Below are 25,469 nucleotides of genomic sequence, written 5' to 3' on the forward strand. Positions count from 1 at the left end.
TGCTGGATCATATGGTAGTTCTACTTTTAATTTTTTGAGGAATCTCCATACTGTTTTCCATAGTGGATGTATCAATTTACATTCCCACCAATAGTGCACAGGGGTTCCCTTTTCTGCACACGCTTTCCAACAACTGTTATTTCTTGTCTTTTTGATAAGAGCCATCCTAACAGGTGTGAGGTGATATCTCACTGTGGTTTTGATTTGCATTTCCCAGATTAGTGATGTTGGGCGTTTTTTTTTCATGCACCTGTTGGCCTTTACTATTTGTCTTGTTTTCCAAACCCTGGAAAGAAAGCATGCTTACACAAGAAACCCAGTGCCAAGATTCCATCATTCGTGTTAATCTCACTCTTTCTGGAGTCATGTCTCTCAAATCAATAAATACACACTTTGATACACATCAATGTCATGCAAATTAAAACTGGACAGCATCTCCTTTGGTCCAATAGCTCCCAAATCTAACAAACTCCATTGGACTAAACCTTGCAACACCAGAGTCTTTAGTCAAGGCAAACCTTGTTCCAGAAATTTTTAATCTTTTGCACTACTATAAAACAAGACAGCAATTTGCAAAACTCAACCGAACAAGATGACTCAGCACGGAAGTTTAGTTCAATATGATTTTATTTAAAATCTGCAAAGCTGAAGGAGGGATCTGATGTTTTGTGAAAAGAAAACAATTTTCACACTATATATTTTAGCCTTTTTAGTTCTGTGCTGAATAATAACAGAAAAGGAAGTTTCTGCTCACCATCCTTACTCCAGCACACTCAGCCAGGTGCTCGGGATCTTGTAGCAAGATAACCCTGGTCTGAGCCCACAGTAAATCCTCTCCCCCGAGTGGAGCCCCAGTTCTTCCCCAGGCACACATACTTATTTCCACTGCTCTCCACAGGCCCTAAGAAGCCTTCCTTTTAAAGAAAGTTGAAAAGAGTATGAAAGGATTCCTTAACTCACTGCCTGAAATAAACCCAACTACTGGTTAACTCTTGACAACTACAAGTATAAAATACTTGAAATGTATAAGATGTTCCATATTGAATGGAACATCTTAAATGTTAAAAAATTAAGTCAAGTAACATGCTTTCACGTTTTAAAATATTACTTAATAAAACTTACTGAGACAAGAAATGAGCACTTTTTTGTACTTGGTATTATAAACTCCTACTGACAATGGCTACTTGATGGTCAAACAAAATAAAAAAGAGAAGAAACCGTACATACTGCTTTATTCACAATGCCTGAAGAGTGTCATGTTTTGAATTCTGTTACTAAAATTAAGCCTGCGGAAAAAAAAGAGGTCTAAAAAAGCAACACCCATGTTATTTTAAATGATGAGGTAGATTTTTTCCTATGCGGTAAAGATAACCAAAAATGCATACAACTCTCAAATTTTCTTTAAAAAAAAAAAAAAGAAGTTCAAGTTATAGTCACTTTCACAAATAAGACATTTATAAACCATGAGGTGGAGAGATCATACTCAGGGAAGCTCCGCACTTTGTGTTACTTGAGGTTCGATTATCAGTCTTGGATCAATTAATTCTCTCCAGAAAATGGTGATCTGAGGAAAAACAGAAAATATTCAGTTTAGAGGCTTCATTTTGAGGTCGTATGAATTTTAGTCATTTAAAAAGTCAATTTCCATTTATGCAGAATGCTTGAAGACCTGGAGTAATTTGAGTCCCAGTAAACTCAGTTCAATTAGGGTAGAAGGTCTTGTTTACCTAGAATGCAGCTAAATTTTACAGTAAACATACTTCATCTTTCTTTGATTTAGAGCAGGGGCTGTATGGGCAGGGTAGCTGGTTACAAAGCGGTTAGGAGGATTTGCCCAACAAGCCTCTGTGGAAAGGCAGCCCACAGACCTCCCGGGAGGCAGAGGTGGCCCAGGAAGGTTATCACTATACTGTTGATGCCCTTTTGTGCAGCTCTGCAGTTCTTTTCCTGTGCTGCCTAAAAATAGGAGGTATTTCACATTTTACCAAGAGAAAGCAAAGCTAACATGGGCCATATGAATCATGAGAGCCATCTAGTGTCAAAAAAGGTAATTACAGGCCCTACTTCAGGCTGCTGTTCAGTAAGGCCTCCAAGAGGAAAGCCTTCAACGTTTAATTTTCCAATGTAGTTTCCAAGAATACACTTCAACAAAAAAGTGGGGCTGCATATGTTGCAAACGAAGAAGTACAGGAGACTGGGCAATATCTGCTGAGCCCACCACAGACCCTAAAAATGCGCTTCTGGAGTAAATCCCTGCGTGGCATCTACCCCAAAGACGAAGCAAAACATACAGTCAGCTTAGGGCTTCCACAAATTCGCATTTCAGATAAAACGTGACTCTGCAGTACTAAAACTCAGAATACTGTCATAACATTTCAAGTATAAACACCTTAAGAAATGGTTTCTTAACTATAAATTCTACTCACTTTAATGCTACCATACTCTAATGAGGCAGCCGTTCCAGCAACTCTGCAAGTCTGCTGCCTACAAAGCTCTAAACCATACACTTCCTAAAATGGAAATTTAAGGACTGAAACAAAATCAAAAGACAGCTTCATCATTTCACGTCATTCTTCAAAATGACCTGTGCTGTTGTAAGTCAGAATCATGGTTAACGTTTGAGAGGTAGTAGTAAGTGCAAGGAGGCGTGATGGAGATTTCTGGAGGGGCTGCTCATGGGCTATTTGTTGATCTGGGTGCTGGTTACTACATGGGGTATGTTCATTGGTGAAAATCGCCCAAGCTGTACATTTATGCGTACTTTTGTTTTTAAAATGCTACTCTTTTCTACTGACACCCTTATAAAACTGTGATTTGATTTGATTTGATTTTGATTTTTGGCCATGCCACATGGCTTGTGGGATCTCAGTTCCCTGACCAGGGACTAAACCAGGGCCATGGCAGTGAAAGCCCAGAATCCTAACCACTAGGCCACCAGGGAAATCCCAAAACTGATTTTATGCAACTGTACACTCTTAAATAAGATTTATTTGTGCATCTTGTCTTATAGGCTCTCTGACGTTCAAGATGGCACCCTAACTTGGCACTTGGCACCGTCACAGCCACCCTGCAGGCACGACAGAGATCCCCCAAGGCTGAGATCCTTTATGATTTTAACACAGGCAGTTCAGGAAGCTGCAGTGTCCCCTTCCAGGCCACCAGCGGCCAGTCAAGAGCGTGGACGACCAAGCAAATCCCAAGAAGAGAAGCACGCCTACCCTCTTCTCCTGCGTCACCGCGTACTCCACTACCTCAGCTCCATTTTCGTTGTGATAAACCAGATCAAACTTCCCAGGTTCTTTCACGGCTGAAAGCAGACGGTAGGAAGGAGAGACAATAAGTCATTTCCCAGTAGTGAAATGTTCCTCTACAGGGAATTCATATCATTAGAAAAACCACCACAAACACACTGTCCATTGATGTGGAGGCTGGCGACACACATGAAAGTGTGGAGTGCTCAGTGACGGGAGAGCCTTCGAAAACCCTGCATCAAAAGACGGGAGCTTCTCGGCTACTGATCAGTGACAATCTTTCCTTCATCAAAAAGAAATGAGCTTGATCCGCTACCACTAGTAATCCCGGAAAAGAACGTGTAACCACAAGATAATCCCCAAAATAGCTGGTATGTTTCAACAAGGGAAGGTAATGTGAATTCTGCCAAGTTCTTGTATCTTGCTGTATCCTCAGAAATCACACAGGCTTACTACTTGGTAATACAGCAGTCCTCACTTTACATGGTAGGGTGGGACCGTTCAAGTGACCATGCAGGCTGAAATCATGCAAACCAATCTTAATCAATGGGAAAACTTATGATTGTCTCACGATCTTTAAAATTTTTTGTCAAAACTTTAAAACCTTTACTGTATAGGGAAATGAAAAAATACTACAACTGCTATTTATGTAGTACACGGATCTAATTTAAAACAGAAATACTGAGAATTAAAGTGTTCTATGTCTTTGTAAGAAACTTATCAAGGGTAGTTTAAGCAGTGCTCACCTTCTTGTCATGTAACCACAGTACACAGTGAGAATCTTTTCTACGCCTTACGTAACTGTCATACTCCTCTCAGTTTGTTATTCTTTGAGCTTTTAACGTCATGAAATAGCTCTGAGAGTTTCTTTTTCACAGCTTTGCGAAGTTTTTGCTGATGTCACATCCCTTTCACCACAACCACTTTCCTCGTTGACGTCAAGAAGCTCACATAAAGCTCAATGTCAACATTCCCACAGTGAGCTACTTCTTCTACGATTTCACTTAAACTCGATTTGGATGTCACTTTTAGCATTATCACTTTTTGTTTCTTTGCTGTGCTTTCATCTTTGTCGGCCAATGCCCTATTTCAGTTATCCATTTTTGTAAGGTGTTACGTCACGTGGATTTATCACTGAGAGACAAGGGGACAGCACAACTACACACTTCGCTGTGTTATGGGAACTGAGTAACAGATGCACGGGACCAACCGCCAACAGACTTTGAAAGAAGTGACGTGACTTGTCACTAATCACATGGCCATGTGTTATTTACGCAGTGATTTGTGGACGGGAGAGCTAGCGGTACTCTATACAGTTACTCACAGTTAACAGTCAACACAACAATGTCACCGGGGAGCTGGTTTTATTTAACTAAATCATGGTAACTGAAATTCATGTATATTAGAACCATGCAAAGTGAGGACTACCTGTACTTTTGCTAGAAAACAGATAAAGTGTTTCTTGATGCTCCCAAAAAGGAAAGTTCTAATTGGATGTCATCACTGTCAATCACCTGACAAGAAGTGATCAGGCTGTGTCCACAAAATTTGATCATGGACAAACCTCTGTTCACCATTCCAAAGAAGGGGGATTTCTTCAAATGAAACCTAATCAGAAGAAAGCTGGAAAACCAGTGGAAGGTGTGTGTGTGTGTGTGTGTGTGTGTGTGTGTGTGTGTGTGTGTGTGTCTGTGTGCGTGTGTCTGTGCGTGTGTGTGTGTCTGTGTGTGTGTTTTCTGGCTGCACTGCACGGCTTGTGTGATCTTTGTTCCCCGACCAGGGGTTTCTCTGAAAAACCTTTTTGAATGATTTCTATGTACTGGAGTTTTCAATCTTTTACTCACTACCTTATTTAAACACGAACAGAAAATAATAAATTCCTTAGAGTCTGCTAAAGAAAAAGAGATCTCCTCTACTCCCTGGCCAGGGACCCCTGCAAACACAACCCCAGTTAAGCCATATACAGTAAAAGCCCTCTTATTCCAGGATTTCAGAACCAATAATGGGTGGGGTGAATCAGGGATAAAGCAGGGAACCATTTAAAATAATGTGTGAGCGTGTGGATACACTTATACTTTAGACATTTTATTTTGATTTAACACACAGAAGTACATTCATTTGCCAATCTTTTGAAACAGAGCTAGCAGGTCTTATGAGTCCACCAACTAGAGCTGTCTTTCTTTTATAAATCATATCCTTAATGTATATATGTAATTTCCACAATTTTTGAGTTTTGAGGGTTTTTTTAAAGTGATGCAAGAATGAATAATAATATAAAAAAGAATACAAAAGCTAGCAATACAATGTAAGTATAGACTCTTCACAGATTTTTACCAAATTCCTCCCAATCTCTTATAGCTGACCCACCACATATAATTCAAAAGCAAATTTTTCAGTAACAATCCTGAGTCAGCATTCAACTTAGGTTTCACAGACGTAATTTTTTTTGCCATCAATTTTCATCAATTTATGTAATTTTACGAAATTACATAACTACAGTAACAAGAACAACTCGCCTAACAGCTCTGGGAACAAACCCAACAACTCCTAGTGGACACGCACCTCCACTTGTGGCAGTGCAGCACCCACCCTCCCGGCCGCTCTGTGCTGACAGAGGTACGCAGAGCGCCAGGCAGCCATGGGGGCCAAGGCAGACAGCAGCGCCTGCATGTGAAAGCTGTTTAGAAACCAGTGCAGATGTGAAGAGCCTACATTGCCAAATTCTTTTCTAGAACACTCACCAGGTAAAGATGAAAGAATTTCTATATCTACTTGCTGGGTCTCCGGATTATGGCTTAATATTTTTCCTTCCTTTCAAAAACAAAAGTTCAAGTCAAAAATCAACATGTCAACTATTATGAATATACTAAAGCCACTGAACACACTTTAAAACAGTTAAACAGTGAGTTTTGTTATGTGGGTTTTATCTCAACAAAAAAAGTCTTTAAATAAATCAACATGCATTTGAAATAAAACTCCCACATACCAAGCCAGCATTTCCCCTGGTCTCAATCATCCCAGGAGCAGGTATCAAACAGGGACAGCCCCTATAGCCAACAGCCTGCTACTTATTCAGACTAGCTGATCCTAAGCTGTCTCCCTCACCCTGCCTTGCCTACACCAAGGAAACCCCAATAAAAGCTCCTCCCTCCTGCTTCTGCCTCCCAGCCACAACCAGGTGCTGTCCCCTGTGGTCCTGCCTGGTGTGGCATCCCCCTCTTCTCTCGGGAAATGTAAGTAATAAATTCCTTTCTCAGTAGCACTGACTTCTCTGTGTCATCACTCAGTCACCTCCATAAATTAAAACTGCACGGATACAAATGAGGCAGGTTAGAGGCTGAGGAGACTACATTCTTCGAAGGTAGATTTGACTTTTAAAGACAAGCTTAATGAATAAGGCCAATGATCTAGCTGGATAAAAGTACTTGACATCAAACAAAAAAGTGATACTGATTTTCACCCTTGAAAGGTTTTGAAAGCAACTTCGAAAAAGTTCTAAAAACACTGGGAAATAAAGTAAGCAAACAGCTTACCAAGATGATAACTATAATGACCAACATCCATTTAATATGAGTTTTAAAAAAATCAATATCATCTAGAATCAACAACCGGTAGAGGCTGTGGGACATACCAATTCACGTTTATCTCCATTTCCTCATGTACCACAGAATTGAATTAGTCATCTATGGTAGGGTGAAAAAGCATCCTGGTTTGCCCAAGACAGGTCCATTTACATTTCCTTTCAGTATAATTATTAATACAATATTCATCCTTTTCACTCACAAGTGTTCTGATTTATATAAGTTATGTGGTCACCTATATTAAGGGGCTAAGATGATAAAACACCAGTTACCCAGAACTAACCAACCAAATCCCTTCATGAACTGATTCTTCTTCTAGCCTGCTTTTGAAGAAAGATTCTTACCAAGATTTCAAAAGGCCACCTAGGGATCAACTCAGATTGAATCGTATCTTCTTATACCTTACCCGTATCACTATATTAACGTTCTCAATTATTCCCTTAAAAGAATGGGCTTACATTCTGAATCTCACATCAAAATAAGAAAGTATGCATTTTAACAAGATTCTCAGCAAAATTTTGAATGGGTGAGAAAGGGAAGGAAACATGTAATTACTGATTGAGTCAAACTTTTACTGAACTGTGATAAAGTTCACATGCCAACATGAAGTCCCATACAAATATTAAGTGAGTAAATTCCAAGGACAGTATTTGTGAATTACCAGTGGTTAACTGGTAAAGCAAAACAAACCATATTAGATGATAATAACCAGTAGTAATTCACAAATATATGAAGTAGATTCCTATGCTGAAAATAATCAAATTTTCTGGCTGAGAGCTATCTATTTTTCTCTTTCAAAGTTTAGGATCATGGGAGAGGGGTACTCAAATAACTTTGTGTATCTAAGCTGATTAGAAATAAATGAGTAATAAAAAAAAATCAATTCGTCATTCTCATTCTATATTCTTCCCAAGTATTAAGAAAAATAACATGGGGAGACTTCAAAGTGATACTATCAAAAAGTTTACATTTTGAAAATATTTTTTCTACTTTATGACATTATTTACTCCATAAAAATCCGTATTATCCATATTAGCAGTATTAAACATGACTTTAGCTTCTTTAATATACTGACATTTGATTACTTTAAAATAAAGAACCTCACCTTGTAGTCAGAAACATCAGGAGAATAATCGGATGTTAGTTCCAAAAGCTAAAAAAGAAGAAAAAAACTCACAAATACACATGCCCTGTGGCACCTTTCCCCTACTCCTGAGAAAACAAAACACGCAGTATTGGGGTGCCCACTCCACCTCTCTGGGAGCCCTACCATGAGCCTGTGGCAAAACAGGGGTTCCAGTAGGAAAGCTTTTTGGGGGGTTTCGGAGGCTTTTGGGGTGATATGTAGAGGCTTTTTTTATTGAGCACTTGCTATGTTCCAGACACCAGGCTGAGCCATTTCTACTCATTCAGAAAACAATTACTAGGCACCTACTACATGCTAGGCAAGAGAACACGAAAGATATGATCCAGGAAGAGTTATTATAAATATGATTTAATATAAAGTAGTTTAATAAATTTATTAAATTTTATTAATATAAATTATATTAAATTATAAATATAAATGTAACCTGACACGTTAATGAGTACGTTTATTTCGGGGTGAATAATCTTTTTTGTTGTAACTATTGCTGTTTTTTAAAAATATACCTTAAATGCAATCTTTTCTCCAACTTGAGGGGCAGCTGCTAAAAGCGGTAAGAGACTGTAGTCCTTCTTGTGTGTCTCTATGGGATTCTGAAAAACAGTATTAGTCACGTGATTTTGTTACTAGTGAGAAACTGTGAACCCATGACATCAATTCCAGAAACACTACGTGAGGAAAGGGGAAGAGGTAAACTCACAATAAATAATACTTACCTGGATAACAGTAGATGAGTTTGTCAACATTTCATTCAACTGCTGTTGCTTCTGATAATCAGCATTTCTATTTAAAACACAGGGAACAGCATGCCCTCGTCCTCGACCTCTGCCCCGCATACCCCGACCCCTCGCTCCCTTCCAAGAAAGAAGGTCCTCTCCCCTACTCCAACCTCTTCCCAAAGTGATGGGGAGAGTCACATTGGGAGGAGGACCAAGGGCCTGTCTGCCACCATTTGAGTCCGACTGCTTCCATCCAGCAGCATTTGGAACCTGTGAGGATGACCCTGGACGTTTTCCTGCGAAGAGACCTACAGTCTTTAAGAAATCTGCAGTACACACCGGGGTACTCTGTGACATCACACATTGGTCATCTGACTCTGAACTAGAGTCTGAACTAGAAGATGATGTTCTGGAGGTCTTGCCCTTGATGGGGGTAGAGGTAAAACCAGTATTTGCAGCCCCTTTGTTCGCAGTTGTGGTTTTCGTAGAGGATCCTTCCTTTGATACTTCAGTCGAGATTTTCTCGGGGGAATGTGTGACCTCCAAGATGACATTGCTGAGACCATCACTGGTTGATTCATGATGAGACTCAGACTCTGAGGAGGAGTCGGGACTCTCTTTTGTACGAATGCCTGGGCCACCTTTTCTTTTGGCTTTCCCAAGGCTGTTTCTAGCAGGAGGACCTTTTGGAGGACTGTACTTCAGGATGGTCCACTCTTTCACTGCCTGTGCTTTAGAAGACTTGGGAGTCTTTGCCTGCTTTTTATATTCACATTTCTCCGTTTTCTTTGGTGATTTTCCTTCGGTCTCTCCACCATCAGCATCCACTACACCACTCGTGGCTTTCTTTTTCCGCTTGTTTTTTTTACTCACACTCTGATCTGTGGCAGCTTTTGGTTCTAGATCCAAGGTCTTCTCACTGTTATTGTTCTCATGCCTCTTCCAACGCTTCTTTGAATTTTTGTAATCTAGTTCGGCTTCTTCATCTTCCTCCAACTTAAATGCCCGCTTCTTTGCTTTTCTAGATAATAAACGAGTACTATCACCATTGTTAACTGTTACAGGACTCTCAGCAACTCCTCTCTCTTCTAATTTAACTCTACCAAAAGAACAAGAGAGAAAGCTTTAGTAAGTAATTCATAAGCATGTCTCCAGGATGTAGTTATATACTAAGAGGACTGCAAACTGTCACTGTCATCAGGCAATGAAAAAATGTCAAATCGCTTAAGGACAAAAGACTCTTTTTTAACAAAATGGCCTATATGGCATCACTTACGGTCAACTTTCAAATGACTAATTTTATTTATTGATCAACTACTGCATCCTAAACACTTCCTATAGATTTTCTCTAATCTAAACACGACCATGAAGTAAGTATCTTTCATTTTAAAACAGATCACAAAATTACGGTTCAGACAAGTAACTGCCCAGGATCCACAGCTAATATGCCACAGAAATAGGATTCAAACCTGTTTGTGTAACGTCAACGTTCACGATCTTTCCACTACATTATATGCCTACGCTAAGTGGTGATAATGCTAACTATCCATTTTTGTTTTTAACTGTAAGCTACTATTTTAAAAATCAGATTTCATTTTTATTTTGCTTCAATTTAGGAAAACACCGAACAATTTATAATTTATGTTCTCTGGGGTACTGACAGCCATCGTAAAATTCCATAACATTTGGTGATTATTGAGTTTATGTGCCAACTAGACTAGGCCCCGGGGTGACCAGATATTTGGTTAAACATTGTTCTGGGCATGTCTGTCAGGGTGTTTCAGGATCAGATTAACATTTGAATTTGTACACTAAATAGACTGCCTTTGTGAGCAGATGGTCCCAGTGTGAATGGCCCTCACCCAATCCACTGAAGGCCTGAACGGAATAAAAGGCTGAGCAAGAGGGAATCCGCTTTCCCTGCCTGCCAGTCTTTGAGCTGGGACGTCAGAAGAACTTCTGCCTCAGACTAGAAATCAGACTGAAACACACCATCTGCTTTCCTGTCCTTTGCACTTGGGCCGTAACTTTATCATCAGCTTTCCCAGGTCTCCAGCTTGCCGACTGCAGATCTTGGGACTTCTCTGTCTCCATAATCTCATGAGTCAGGTCCTTATAATAAATCTCATTTCTGTACCTAGAGCTATAGCTATGTCTATATCACCTCCTATTGTTTCTGTTTCTCTGGAGAACTCTAATATACAGTTCATCCAAAATCATTTCACTATAGTAAAGGAATTCTGTTCCTCCATGAACCGGCAACAGCTAATTCTAATAGGCACAGCCCAGTGACAGAGAGCTGAGTGAGTGTCGTCAATGTCAAGCACATAGTGGGTGTTTAAAAATGACTGCCGGGGCTTCCCTGGAGGCGCAATGGTTAAGAATCCGCCTGCCAATGCAGGGGACACGGGTTGGAGTCCTGGTCTGGGAAGATCCCACATGCCACGGAGCAACTAGGCCGGTAAGCCACAACTACTGAGCCTGCACTCTAAAGCCCGTGAGCCAAAACTACTGAGCCCACATGCCACAACTACTGAAGCCCACATGCCTAGAGCCCGTGCTCTGCAACGAGAAGTCACTGCAATGAGAAGCCCACTCACTGCAACAAAGAGTAGCCCTTACTCACCGCAGCTACAGAAAGCCCATGCACAGCAACGAAGACCCAATGCAGCCAAAAATAAATTAAAAATTTATTTTAAAAAATGTCTCCTGGGGGGGACCTTGAAGATGGCGGAAGAGTAAGACGCGGAGATCGCCTTCCTCCCCACGGATACACCAGAAATACATCCACACGTGGAACAACTCCTATAGAACTCCTACTGAAGGCTGGCAGAAGACCTCAGACCTCCCAAAAGGCAAGAAACTCCCCACGTAACTGGGTAGGGCAAAAGAAAAAAACAGAGACAAAAGAATAAGGACGGCACCTGCACCAGTGGGAGGGAGCTGTGAAGGAGGAAAAGTTTCCACACACTAGGAAGCCCCTCCGCGGGCGGAGACTGCGGGAGGCAGAGGGGGGAGTTTCGGGACCGCGGAGTAGTGCACAGCGACGGGTGCGGAGGGCAAAGCGGGGAGATTCCTGCACAGAAGATCGGTGCCGACCAGCACTCACCAACCCGAGAGGCTTGCTGCTCACCCACCGGGGCGGGCGGGGCTGCGAGCTGAGGCTAGGGTTTTGGTTTTGGACGGAGCTCAGGGAGAGGACTGGGGTTGGCGGCTTGAACATAGCCTGAAGGGGTTAGTGCACCACGACTAGCCGGGAGGGAGTTCGGGGAAAAGCCTGCACCGGCCGAAGAGGCAAGAGACTTTTTCTTCCCTCTTTGTCTCCTGGTGCGCGAGGAGAGGGGTCTAAGAGCGCTGCTTAAAGGAACTCCAGAGACGGGCGCGAGCCGCGGCTAAAAGCGCGAACCCCAGAGACGGGCGCGAGCCGCGGCTGAGGGCGCGAGCCCCCGAGACGGGCGCGAGCCGCGGCTGAAAGCACAAACCCGAGACGGGCGCGAGCCGCGGCTGAGGGCGCAAGCCCCCGAGACGGGCGCAAGCCGCGGCTGAAAGCGCAAACCCCAGAGACGGGCGCGAGCCGCGGCTAAAACCGCGGACCCCAGAGACGGGCGGGAGACGCTAAGGCTGCTGCTGCCGCCACCAAGGGGCCTGTGTGCGAGCACAGGTCACTCTCCACACCCCTCTTCCGCGGAGCCTGTGCAGCCCGCCACTGCCAGGTTCCCGGGATCCAGGGACAACTTCCCCGGGACAGCGCACGGCGGGCCTCAGGCTGGTGCAACGTCACGCCGGCCTCTGCCGCAACGTCACGCTGCCTCTGCCGCCGCAGGCCGGCCCCGCACGCAGTGCCCCTCCTTCCCCCATCCCCCAACCCCCGGCCTGAGTGAGCCGGAGGCCCCGAATCAGCGGCTCCTTTAACCCCGTCCTGTCTGAGCGGAAAAAACAGACGCCCTCCAGCGACCTACACGCAGAGGCAGGGCCAAATCCAAAGCTGAGCTCCTGTGAGCTGTGAAAACAAAGAAGAGAAAGGGAAATCTCTCCCAGCAGCCACAGAAGCAGCGGATTAAAGCTCCACAATCAACTTGATATACCCTGCATCTGTGGAATACCTGAATAGACAAGGAATGATCCCAAATTGAAGAGGTGGAATTTAGGAGCGAAATCTATGATTTTTTTCCCTTTTCCTCTTTTTGTGAAGGTGTACGTGTATGCTCCTGTGTGACATCTAGTCTGTATACTCTAGCTTCCACCATTTGTCCTAGGGCTCTATCCGTCCATGACTTTTTTTTAAAAATTCTTTTTCTTAATAATTAAGTTTAATTGTAATAACTTTATTATACTTTACCTTCGTTCTTTCTTTCTTTCCTTCCTTCCCTCCCTCCTTTAGACAACGAATCACCCCAAATTGAGGAGGTGGTCTCAGGGAGCAGGATTTATGATTTTTCCCCCTTTACCTCTTTTTGTGAAGGTGTATGTGTATGCTTCTGTGTAAGATTTTCTCTGTATAGCTTTGCTTCCAACATTTGTCCTAAGGTTCTATCCGTCCCTTTTTTTTTTTTTTTTCTAAATATTTTTTAATTCAATAACTATATTATACTTTATTTTATTTTTACTGTATCATCTTTCTTTCTGTCTTTTTTCCTTCTTTCCCTCCTTCCTTCCTTCCTCCCTCCCTCCCTCCCTCCCTCCTTTCTTTCCTTCTTTGCTTCTTTCTTCCTTCCTTCCTTTCCTCCTTTCCTTCTTTCTTTACTCATACTTCTACTAATTCTCCCTACTTTTTCTCCCTTTTATTCTGAGCTGTGTGGATGAAAGGCTCTTGGTGCTCCAGCCAGGAGTCAGGGCTCTGCCTCTGAGGTAGGAGAGCCAACTTCAGGACACTGGTCAACAAGAGACCTCCCAGCTCCACATAATATTAAACGGTGGAAATATCCCAGAGACCTCCATCTTAACACCAGCACCCAGCTTCACTCAACGACCAGCAAGCCACAGTGCTGGACAACCTATGCCAAACAACTAGCAAAACAGGAACACAACCCCACCCATTAGCAGAGAGGCTGCCTAAAATCATAATAAGGCCACAGACACCCCAAAACACACCACCAGACGTGAACCTGCCCACTAGAGAGACAAGATCCAGCCTCATCCAGCACAACACAGGCACTAGTCCCCTCCACCAGGAAGCCTACACAACCCACTGAAACAACCTTAGCCACTGGAGACAGACATCAAAAACAACGGGAACTACGAAAGTGCAGCCTGCAAAAAGGAGACCCCAAACACAGTAAGATAAGCAAAATGAGAAGACAGAAAAACACACAGCAGATGAAGGAGCAAGATAAAAACCCACCAGACCTAACAAATGAAGAGGAAATAGGCAATCTACCTGAAAAAGAATTCAGAATAATGATAGTAAGGATGATCCGAAATCTTGGAAGTAGAATGGACAAAATGAAAGAAACATTTAACAAGGACCTACAAGAACTAAAGATGAAACAAGCAACGATGAACAATGCAATAAATGAAATTAAAATCACTCTAGATAGGATCAATAGCAGAATAACTGAGGCAGAAGAACGGATAAGTGACCTGGAAGATAAAGTAGTGGAAATAACTACTGCAGAGCAGAATAAAGAAAAAAGAATGAAAAGAACTGAGGACAGTCTCAGAGACCTCTGGGACAACATGAAACGCACCAACATTCGAATTATAGGGGTTCCAGAAGAAGAAGAAAGAAAGAAAGGGACTGAGAAAATATTTGAAGAGATCATAGTTGAAAACTTCCCTAATATGGGAAAGGAAATAGTTAATCAAGTCCAGGAAGCACAGAGGGTCCCATACAGGATAAATACAAGGAGAAACACGCCAAGACACATATTAATCAAACTGTCAAAAATTAAATACAAAGAAAGCATATTAAAAGCAGCAAGGGAAAAACAACAAATAACACACAAGGGAATCCCCATAAGGTTAACAGCTGATCTCTCAGCAGAAACCCTACAAGCCAGAAGGGAGTGGCAGGACATACTGAAAGTGATGAAGGAGAATAGCCTGAAACCAAGACTACTCTACCCAGCAAGGATCTCATTCACATTTGATGGAGAAATTAAAACCTTTACAGACAAGCAAAAGCTGAGAGAGTTCAGCACCACCAAACCAGCTTTACAACAAATGCTAAAGGAACTTCTCTAGACACGAAACACAAGAGAAGGAAATGACCTATAGTAGCGAACCCAAAACAATATATAAAATGGAAATAGGAACATACATATCGATAATTACCTTAAATGTAAATGGACTAAATGCTCCCACCAAAAGACACAGATTGGCTGAATGGATACAAAAACAAGACCCTTATATATGCTGTCTACAAGAGACCCACTTCAGAACTAGAGACACATACAGACTGAAAGTAAGGGGATGGAAAAAGATATTCCATGCAAATGGAAACCAAAAGAAAGCTGGAGTAGCAATTCTCATATCAGACAAAATAGACTTTAAAATAAGGACTATTAAAAGGGACAAAGAAGGACACTACATAATGATCAAGGGATCGATCCAAGAAGAAGATATAACAATTGTAAATATTTATGCACCCAACATAGGAGCACCTCAATACATAAGGCAAATACTAACAACCATAAAAGGGGAGATCAACAGTAACACATTCATAGTAGGGGACTTTAACACCCCACTTTCACCCATGGACAGATCATCCAAAATGAAAATAAATAAGGAAACACAAGCTTTAAATGATACATTAAACAAGATGGACTTAATTGATATTTATAGGACACTCCATCCAAAAACAACAGAATACACATTTTTCTCAAGTGCTCATGGAACATTCTCCAGGATAGATCATATCTTGGGTCACAAATCAAGCCTTGGTAAATTTAAGAAAACTGAAATTGTATCAAGTATCTTTTCCGACCACAACGCCATGAGACTAGATATCAATTACAGGAAAAGATCTGTAAAAAATACAAACACATGGAGGCTAAACAATACACTACTTAATAACGAAGTGATCACTGAAGAAATCAAAGAGGAAATAAAAAAATACCTAGAAACAAATGACAATGGAGACACAACGACCCAAAACCTATGGGATGCAGCAAAAGCAGTTCTAAGGGGGAAGTTTATAGCAATACAAGCCCACCTTAAGAAGCAGGAAACATCTCGAATAAACAACCTAACCTTGCACCTCAAGCAATTAGAGAAAGAAGAACAAAAAAACCCCAAAGCTAGCAGAAGGAAAGAAATCATAAAAATCAGATCAGAAATAAATGAAAAAGAAATGAAGGAAACAATAGCAAAGATCAATAAAACTAAAAGCTGGTTCTTTGAGAAGATAAACAAAATAGATAAACCACTAGCCAGACTCATCAAGAAAAAAAGGGAGAAGACTCAAATCAATAGAATTAGAAATGAAAAAGGAGAAGTAACAACTGACACTGCAGAAATAAAAAAAATCATGAGAGATTACTACAAGCAACTCTATGCCAATAAAATGGACAATCTGGAAGAAATGGACAAATTCTTAGAAATGCACAACCTGCCAAGACTGAATCAGGAAGAAATAGAAAATATGAACAGACCAATCACAAGCACTGAAATTGAAACTGTGATTAAAAACCTTCCAACAAACAAAAGCCCAGGACCAGATGGCTTCACAGGTGAATTCTATCAAACGTTTAGAGAAGAGCTAACACCTATCCTTCTCAAACTCTTCCAAAATATAGCAGAGGGAGGAACACTCCCAAATTCCTTCTACGAAGCCACCATCACCTTGATACCAAAACCAGACAAGGATGTCACAAAGAAAGAAAACTACAGGCCAATATCACTGATGAACATAGATGCAAAAATCCTCAACAAAATACTAGCAAACAGAATCCAACAGCACATTAAAAGGATCATACACCATGATCAAGTGGGGTTTATTCCAGGAATGCAGGGATTCTTCAATATACGCAAATCTATCAATGTGATAAACCATATTAACAAATTGAAGGAGAAAAACCATATGATCATCTCAATAGATGCAGAGAAAGCTTTCGACAAAATTCAACACCCATTTATGATAAAAACCCTCCAGAAAGTAGGCATAGAGGGAACTTTCCTAAACATAATAAAAGCCATATATGACAAGCCCACAGCAAACATCATCCTCAATGGTGAAAAACTGAAAGCATTTCCACTAAGATCAGGAACAAGACAAGGTTGCCCACTCTCACCACTCTTATTCAACATAGTTTTGGAAGTTTTAGCCACAGCAATCAGAGAAGAAAAGGAAATAAAAGGAATCCAAATTGGACAAGAAGAAGTAAAGCTGTCACTGTTTGCAGATGACATGATACTATACATAGAGAATCCTAAAGATGCTACCAGAAAACTACTAGAGCTAATCAATGAATTTGGTAAAGTAGCAGGATACAAAATTAATGCACAGAAATCTCTGGCATTCCTATATACTAATGATGAAAAATCTGAAAGTGAAATCAAGAAAACACTCCCATTTACCATTGCAACAAAAAGAATAAAATATCTAGGAATAAACCTACCTAAGGATACGAAAGACCTGTATGCAGAAAATTATAAGACACTGATGAAAGAAATTAAAGATGATACAAATAGATGGAGAGATATACCATGTTCTTGGATGGGAAGAATCAACATTGTGAAAATGACTCTACTACCCAAAGCAATCTACAGATTCAATGCAATCCCTATCAAACTACCACTGGCATTTTTCACAGAACTAGAACAAAAAATTTCGCAATTTGTATGGAAACACAAAAGACCCCGAATAGCCAAAGCAATCTTTAGAACGAAAAAAGGAGCTGGAGGAATAAGGCTCCCTGACTTCAGACTATATTACAAAGCAACAGTAATCAAGACAGTATGGTACTGGCACAAAAACAGAAAGACAGATCAGTGGAACAGGATAGAAAGCCCAGAGATAAACCCACGCACATATGGACACCTTATCTTTGATAAAGGAGGCAGGAATGTACAGTGGAGAAAGGACAGCCTCTTCAATAAATGGTGCTGGGAAAACTGGACAGGTACATGTAAAAGTATGAGATTAGATCACTCCCTAACACCATACACAAAAATAAGCTCAAAATGGATTAAAGACCTAAATGTAAGGCCAGAAACTATCAAACTCTTAGAAGAAAACATAGGAAGAACACTCTATGACATAAATCACAGCAAGATCCTTTCTGACCCACCTCCTAGAGTAATGGAAATAAAAACAAAAATAAACAAATGGGACCTAATGAAACTTCAAAGCTTTTGCACAGCAAAGGAAACCATAACCAAGACCAAAAGACAACCCTCAGAATGGGAGAAAACATTTGCAAATGAAGCAACTGACAAAGGATTAATCTCCAAAATTTACAAGCAGCTCATGCAGCTCAATAACAAAAAAACAAACAACCCCATCCAAAAATGGGCAGAAGACCTAAATAGACATTTCTCCAAAGAAGATATACAGAATGCCAACAAACACATGAAAGAATGCTCAACATCATTAATCATTAGAGAAATGCAAATCAAAACTACAATGAGATATCATCTCACACCAGTCAGAATGGCCATCATCAAAAAATCAAGAAACAATAAATGCTGGAGAGGGTGTGGAGAAAAGGGGACACTCTTGCACTGCTGGTGGGAATGTGAATTGGTTCAGCCACTGTGGAGAACAGTATGGAGGTTCCTTAAAAAACTACAAATAGAATTACCATATGACCCAGCAATCCCACTACTTGGCATATACCCTGAGAAAACCAAAATTCAAAGAGAGTCATGTACCAAAATGTTCATTGCAGCTCTATTTACAATAGCCAGGACATGGAAACAACCTAAGCGCCCATCATCGGATGAATGGATAAAGAAGATGTGGCACATATACACAATGGAATATTACTCAGCCTTAAAAAGAAATGAAATTGAGCTATTTGTAATGAGATGGATAGACCTAGAATCTGTCATACAGAGTGAAGTAAGTCAGAAAGACAAAGACAAATACCGTATGCTAACACATATATATGGAATTTAAGGGAAAAAAATGTCATGAAGAACCTAGGGGTAAGATAGGAATAAAGACGCAGACCTACTGGAGAACGGACTTAAGGATATGGGGAGGGGGAAGGGTGAGTTTTGACAGGGCGAGAGAGAGTCATGGACATATACACACTAACAAACGTAGTAAGGTAGATAGCTGGGGGGAAGCAGCCGCAAGGCACAGGGATATTAGCTCGGTGCTTTGTGACAGCCTGGAAGGGTGGGATGGGGAGAGTGGGAGGGAGGGAGACGCAAGAGGGAAGACATATGGGAACATATGTATATGTATAGCTGATTCACTTTGTTGTAAAGCAGAAACTAACACACCATTGTAAAGCAATTATACCCCAATAAAGATGTTTAAAAAAAAAAAAAAAAATGTCTCCTAAAAACATACATTATTCTTTCAATACATTTACATCCAGCTGTATCTTTCATCAAGTACTTTTAGTGACCAGGGAAAGATGTGGACAATCATATTTGAAAATAAAGTACAGGGCTTCCCTGGTGGCACAGTGGTTAAGAATCTGCCTGCCAATGCAGGGGACATGGGTTCGAGCCCTAGTCCAGGAAGATCCCACATGCCGCGGAGCAACTAAGCCCGTGTGCCACAACTACTGAGCCTGCGCTCTAGAGCCCGGGAGCCACAACTACTGAGCCCACGGGCCTAAAGCCCGTGCTCCGCAACAAGAGAAGCCACCACAATGAGAAGCCTGCACACCTCAACGAAGAGTAGCCCCCGCTCGCCACAACTAGAGAAAGTCCGCGCGCGGCAACGAAGACCCAATGCAGCCAAAAATAAATAAATTTATTTTTAAAAAATAGAAAATAAAGTATAATTGGTGAGTAATAAGATAGATTATAGGCATTCTTTAATTTTTTTTAAGGTATAGTAATCCTGTGGATTTATCTCAATGTGGTAGTTGAAAAAAACCTTAATTATTCTTCAGAATACACAAATACACAGACACATACAAGTGAAGATAAAATAAAAGCTACTGATACCAGCAGTAGGATGAAGAGAGAAATAAAACTCTGAAAGAGCAGGGACTTAAATAAAACTCACTACTCCCTGTTCTCAGCTGTGGACCTTGGCACCTAGCAGCAAGAAAGTAATTCTTAAACGGGCAAAAGCTAGTTTGGCATCCTGTGAATCTAAGAACTACTTAGGAACTTCCTGGATATGGAACTTTCCATAACATTCTTGATTAATTTGTTTTCACCTGTAGCAATGCTATGATTCAAGTTTCAGTTCTGAGATGACAATTAGTACCAAACTTTCCATCACACTTTGAAAATGGATGCAAGACCTTCTGTTCAGTCACTGTGGTTCATTAATTCACTGGAACACTGCACGTGCTGCGTCCCGTGTAGGCAGGACCCCTGGCTTTCAAAGGAGCCTACACCAGCGTCACGCTTTCAAGAGCAGCTCTTGCCATCACCTCACCCATCCTGAAGATCACGGATCTGTGGACACTTGACTTGTGATTGCTGCAGCCTCGCTATCCGCTACTCCTGAAGAGAGTAACTTCAGTTTGGAGCATATTCAGACTGAGAAACAAAACACCATCCAGAGAACGAGAAACGTTTCACCTGGGTCTGCTCAGTTACCATTCTTTTCAGGGCGGACACTTTCCCTGGCAATGTTCTTCATTTCCCCACTTGGATCACAGACCACAAATGGAACCGTCCTTTTACAAACGGAAGTGAATGTAGCTGTCCTTTTACAAAGAAAAGTGAATTACCTGTATAATTAGCAATGAAAGAGATTTGATCCCAAGAAATGTTTAAAACAGACTCTCCACTGTTCATTCAAACTCTTTGCAGGGCAAACCGGGCACTAGTATCAAAATGCAAGGTATTCCCTTTCAATTTGCAAGTTCACCTCTAGGATTCTATCATACATAAATACAGACATGCCCATCTGCACTGCCTGGCACCTCCCCACTCCCACTAGCCATTGCCTGCCAAGGCCAAGGTGACTGGATTCAAATCCTTCTTCGGCCTTTAGTTAAAATTTTAAAATATCATTACCTCAACTTTTCCCATCTGTACAATGGGGGTAACAGTAATAATTATAGTACTCAAATGAGCTATCATATATATTTAGAGCCGTGCTGGGCGCAGAGCAAGTGCTATCTAAATGTTAGCTCTAATTTTTATTAATACGGTGTATGTTGTTAGTCATCTGAGGGCAGGAGTTGATGGGTTTTTAATGAACTTGTCCCATCAAATGGAGGTGAAATTCAACAAAGAGGGTGAAAGCAGGGACCTGCAATCTCTTTGGGTCCCACCTGTTCCCTGCAGCCTCCCTCCTGTCTAGCTGCTGCTTGCAGTGCCCTGCATTACCACCTTCAGAGAAGTAAGTTACCTGACCAAGGGCACACAGCTAATGAGTCACAGAGCCAAGATTTGAATCCAGGGTTCTGATTCCAGACCCTGAGCTCTTAATCACTCTGCTCTCTTACCTTTCGCACAATATTGAACAAAAGTAACTCATGTATTTTTGGCATAAATACAGACCTGTACAACTCTTCTGGAGGCCAACTTGACAGTACTTATCAAATTTTAAAATTTGACCAAGGAGTACCCCTTCTGGGAATGTATCTTACTGAATCATTGCCCGAGTACACAAAGGTATAGAAGAATACTCACCACAGCAGTATGTAACAGTGAAAACCAGATGACAACTGCCAAGGGCAGAATGTTTTGGTGTTCCCCCCAAATTCATACGTTGAAATCCTAACCCTCCAATGTTATGGTGTTAGGAGATGGGGCCTTTGGGAAGTGATTACATCATAAGGGTAAAGCCCTCATGAATGGGATTAGCGCCCTTATGAAAGAGACCCCCAGGGCTCCCTAGTCCCCTTCTACCATGTAAGGACACAGGAAGAAGGTACCATCTGTGAACCAGAAAGCAAGCCCTCGCCAGACCATAAGTCTGCCAGCACCTTGATCTTGGGCTCCTCGGCCTCTAAACTGTGAGAATTAAATTTCTCTTGTTTATAAGCTACCCAGTTTATGGTATTTTTATTATAGAAGCCCAGTCAAACTAAGATTACAACCTAAAATGTCCATTAGTAAGGGGCTGGCTAAATAAATTAACATGGCCATGCAAAGGAATAATACAGCATTTAAAAAGAATGACGTAGCAATTGCATCACGTATCGTATATACTAAAATGAAAGATACCCAAGATACGTTAGGTAAAAAAAAGTGCGGTGCAGGAAAAAATGTATATTATAATGACATGTGTATTTAAAGAGTGTAAGCATATATGTTTGCATATGTATGGAAAAGACACTCCAAATTTAACTGAGGATACTTCTAGAGAGTGGGGTGTAGGAAGAGTATGTGAGAAAAGAAATAAGGGATTTTGTACCCTGAACTATTTTGAAGTATAATTTTTTTTTAACAATAAGCCTTTTTGTTTGCTTTGTTTTAATAAAAGAATAGGAAGGGACTATCAATGTTTCACAATGAAAGCAGCCCAGGCCTAACTTCCACTGGTCTCTGTTCACCCATGGGCATTGGACAAACACTCCTGAACATGAGAGAAGAGCTCTCAGTATTCTATATCCCCAAAACCATCAGCAGGCTACAAAACGAGACTGAGCGTCAAGAGACCCAGGCTGCACAACGACCGGCAGCCTTAACCGCAAGTATCTTCTTTGGCTCCCGAGGTTTCAGGAAACCAAACTGCCCTCAGCCTGGCTCAGACGCTCTGTCTTCTTCACTCCCACTGCCGGCCTCACAGACATATCAAGAGGGGCTTGGCTGGCTATCCAAGGAGCCACTGATCACAGCAACATGAAATGAGAGCTCATCTCTAATGTTCAGCATTTAATAATCAGTATTAAATGCCGCAGAGTCAAAAGATTGACAGAGGAGAGAAGGCATTCTGTTTCCTCACAGAATGACTCTTCAACAGGGAGAGCTCACTCCAGCTGGTCGCTCTCCAGGTGCTGCAGCCAGGCCTCTGTGAAGCTCTCTTCAGGGGGTGTTATGGGATGTACTGTGTCCTCTCAAAATTCTTATGCTGAAGCCCTAACCCATAGTACCTCTAAATGTGACTGTATTTAGAGACAGGGCCTTTAAAGAGGTAATCAAGTTAAGATGAGGCCGTTAAGAGCGGGGCCCTAATCCAATCTGACTGGTGTCCTTATGAGAGAGAAAATCTGGACACACAAAGAGACACCAGGTCACGTGCCTTTTTCTGAGGACAGAAAAAAGGTCATGTGAGGACACAGTAAGAAGAGAGACACCTACTAGCCAAGCAGAGAGGCCTCAAAAAGAAACAAAACTTGCCAACACTTAACCTTGGACTTCCAGCCTCCAGAACCGTGAGAGGGAAATTTCGGTTGCTTAAGCCTGTGGTGTTTTGTTAGAGCAGCCCTAGCAGATGGATGGGGCTCCAGGCAAATGGGAGCACTTCCTCCTCCCAGGGGAGATGGAGACCTCCTTGAGGAGCTCCATGTTAGCAGCCTGGAAGTCAGATTCTGGGGGCTCAAAAGAAGGGGCTGTGAGGAAGTGGCCATGGCACACAAGTGTGGAGATGCTCACGCCTCCAGGGCTAGTTCTCAGGATTCCCACAGCCAGGCTCTGCTTTTCCTCATGAGAGCTCTCTCAGCACTCCTGGCAATCCCAACAGAATTCTTCTGCTGGTCAAACTCATCCCTTCACCAAGTCAGGGTAGCTTTTGCCTCCACAACTGTACGAGGCTATCCAACCTTCAAGGTACTGTGAAATTCGCTGAGCATTTGTGTTCCACGATGATCTCTTCTTTTCAACCATCTTCTGCACTTAGCAGCAAAACCTGGTATGATTATCCAGTCAGATAATTATCCACTCCACATGACACAAGAACATAATATACAGAAACACAAAACTAGTTATTTTGGTCTACTCCAACAATATTGGGTACCTTTGAGAAAAGAAACTGTTTTCTTCTGTAGCTCTGAAGAAAAGTGAGTCTGTCAGGGGAAGACAGAGAATGACTATGGACATGAAACCACGAAAACATACAAAACTTTTCCAAATTCAACTTTTTCCTAAGGTCTGCCCCATTTACCACTGAAGCTAGCTGCAGAGGTATTTCTTGCCATATTCAATTGTGCATTCTGGTGTTTAGGAGGAATTCTGCCTGCCATTGTGCTGTATTTATTTCCCATAACAGCTTTCATGGTTTGCTTTTGACACTGTTGACTTCATTATAAAGAGTCTAATTTCCAGACGATTCATTAAATGAAGTATAACGGCAGTTAGCCATCAGCAAGTTATTAATTCATTAGACAGGAGATAGATCAGAAAGTAAACTTAACAGGAGAGGATGCAGTCCTTACAACTGCAATATTTAAATAGTCCCTGAATTGCAGAGAGAATGGAGATCTATTTCACAGGGAATAAAAAGGAAAAAGACCTCTTTTTGAAACTTGGATTATTTCAAATTGTCACTGGAAACAGCTAAACATTATTAGTAAATCAGTGTTCCTGCTTTGAAAAGAGAGAAAGACACACATATGCTCAAAGATGTAGCAGTTGTTCCAAGTTAAATTCCCTGATGCCCTGAAGAAATCTTATGAATCTGACATACTCTGGGGAAAGGAATATTCAACATGCAACAAATGGCAAGCAGAAGTAAGTAGCCTGGTTCACAACTCTAGAATTTTTTTCACTGTAGATGAAGCTTTTAAAAAGAAGCCCTGAATAAATCAGTCCAAGATACGAATCCGAACTGAAATCGTGTCTTACCATCTTATTGAGATAAATCAGCCACACGTGAGCAATTTACACCACAACCGCTCCTTGATACTCATCTCAGTATCATCTTTTAAAACTTCTTTTAAAAGCATATTTAAAACTATTTTGTTTCCCAATTCACAACCCAAAAGGTTCCAAACACCTATTTAAGTGAACCCAGGTGAGACACTGAATGACGCCCACCAGTCCCAGGGGGTAATCGCAGGAGCTCTGAGTTTGGACACGCTGCAAGCGGTGAAGAAAACAAGACTTTGGGTCCGTTTGCTTGGGTCTCCGGCACCTGACCCTGCGAACTGCCAGGGGAAGGCCGGGTCTCAGGCACGCCCGGCACCCCGCGCACCTAACACAGTGCCCGGCTAAGTGAGCGCTTGCTAAGTCAAGGCTGGAAGAAACGCGGGCCCGGCCCACACCCAAGATCAGGGTTTTTCCAAGCGTGGTCCACCAACCTTCTGCATTAGAAGCTTCCCGGGGAAAGATGCTCGTTACAATGCAGACTCCTGAGCCCCAAACCTGACTGGACCAATCAGAATCTCCGGGGTTCACGGAAGTGCAGTTTGACAGCCCCCCCCAGCTCACCCCGACCCTCACCCGGACCCACACCCACACGCGGTCTTCAGACGCCGGAGGCGCCCCCGGCGTGCTCGTCCCCGGCGCCCCACCGCCGTGCCCCCATCCCGCCCGCGCACCTGAGGCAGTCGTTGTCTCGTACCAGGCGCGCGCTCTCGGCGGGGGGCAAAAGCCCCCCCTCCAAGTAGAGGCCCAGGAGGGCCCCAGAACTGAAGCCGAAGCGCTGGCGGATGAGACTGATGAGATCCGTGACTACTCGGCATCTGTTCAAGTCGATGAGAAGCCAGAAGGACGTGCAGTGCGGGGTGGCTGGCGGCGGGTAATCAAATTGAAGGCGTAGCCTAACCGTCTCGGAGGCTGCCATCTTGCTCGAGGCGCGACG

At 42.1% G+C, this 25,469-nt stretch overlaps 1 protein-coding gene across 1 annotated transcript; it reads right to left on the reverse strand.

Moving 5' to 3' along the window:
* Nucleotides 1–613: 613 nt before the first annotated feature.
* On the reverse strand, nt 614–25,469 carry COIL (coilin). The gene is made up of 7 exons (XM_032617284.1): nt 25,207–25,469; nt 8,693–9,794; nt 8,483–8,569; nt 7,938–7,985; nt 5,993–6,062; nt 3,219–3,307; nt 614–1,564 (listed from the first exon to the last, which is right to left on the reverse strand). Exons 1-7 carry the CDS (start codon nt 25,449–25,451, stop codon nt 1,484–1,486), a joined length of 1,722 nt encoding a protein of 573 aa, XP_032473175.1. The 5' UTR covers nt 25,452–25,469; the 3' UTR covers nt 614–1,483.

Source organism: Phocoena sinus, chromosome 20 (assembly GCF_008692025.1).
Source record: "Phocoena sinus isolate mPhoSin1 chromosome 20, mPhoSin1.pri, whole genome shotgun sequence".
In the NCBI taxonomy this organism is placed as follows: domain Eukaryota; kingdom Metazoa; phylum Chordata; class Mammalia; order Artiodactyla; family Phocoenidae; genus Phocoena; species Phocoena sinus.

Excerpts from the sequence above, each read along its gene's own strand:
- COIL (XM_032617284.1), bottom strand. The coding sequence starts at position 25,451 with ATGGCAGCCTCCGAGACGGTTAGGCTACGCCTTCAATTTGATTACCCG. Across the intron at positions 9,795-25,206 it reads CGAGACAACGACTGCCTCAG|AGTTAAATTAGAAGAGAGAG; the intron begins GTGCGCGGGCGG and ends TTCTTTTGGTAG. Across the intron at positions 3,308-5,992 it reads AATTCTTTCATCTTTACCTG|CCGTGAAAGAACCTGGGAAG; the intron begins GTGAGTGTTCTA and ends GTCTGCTTTCAG.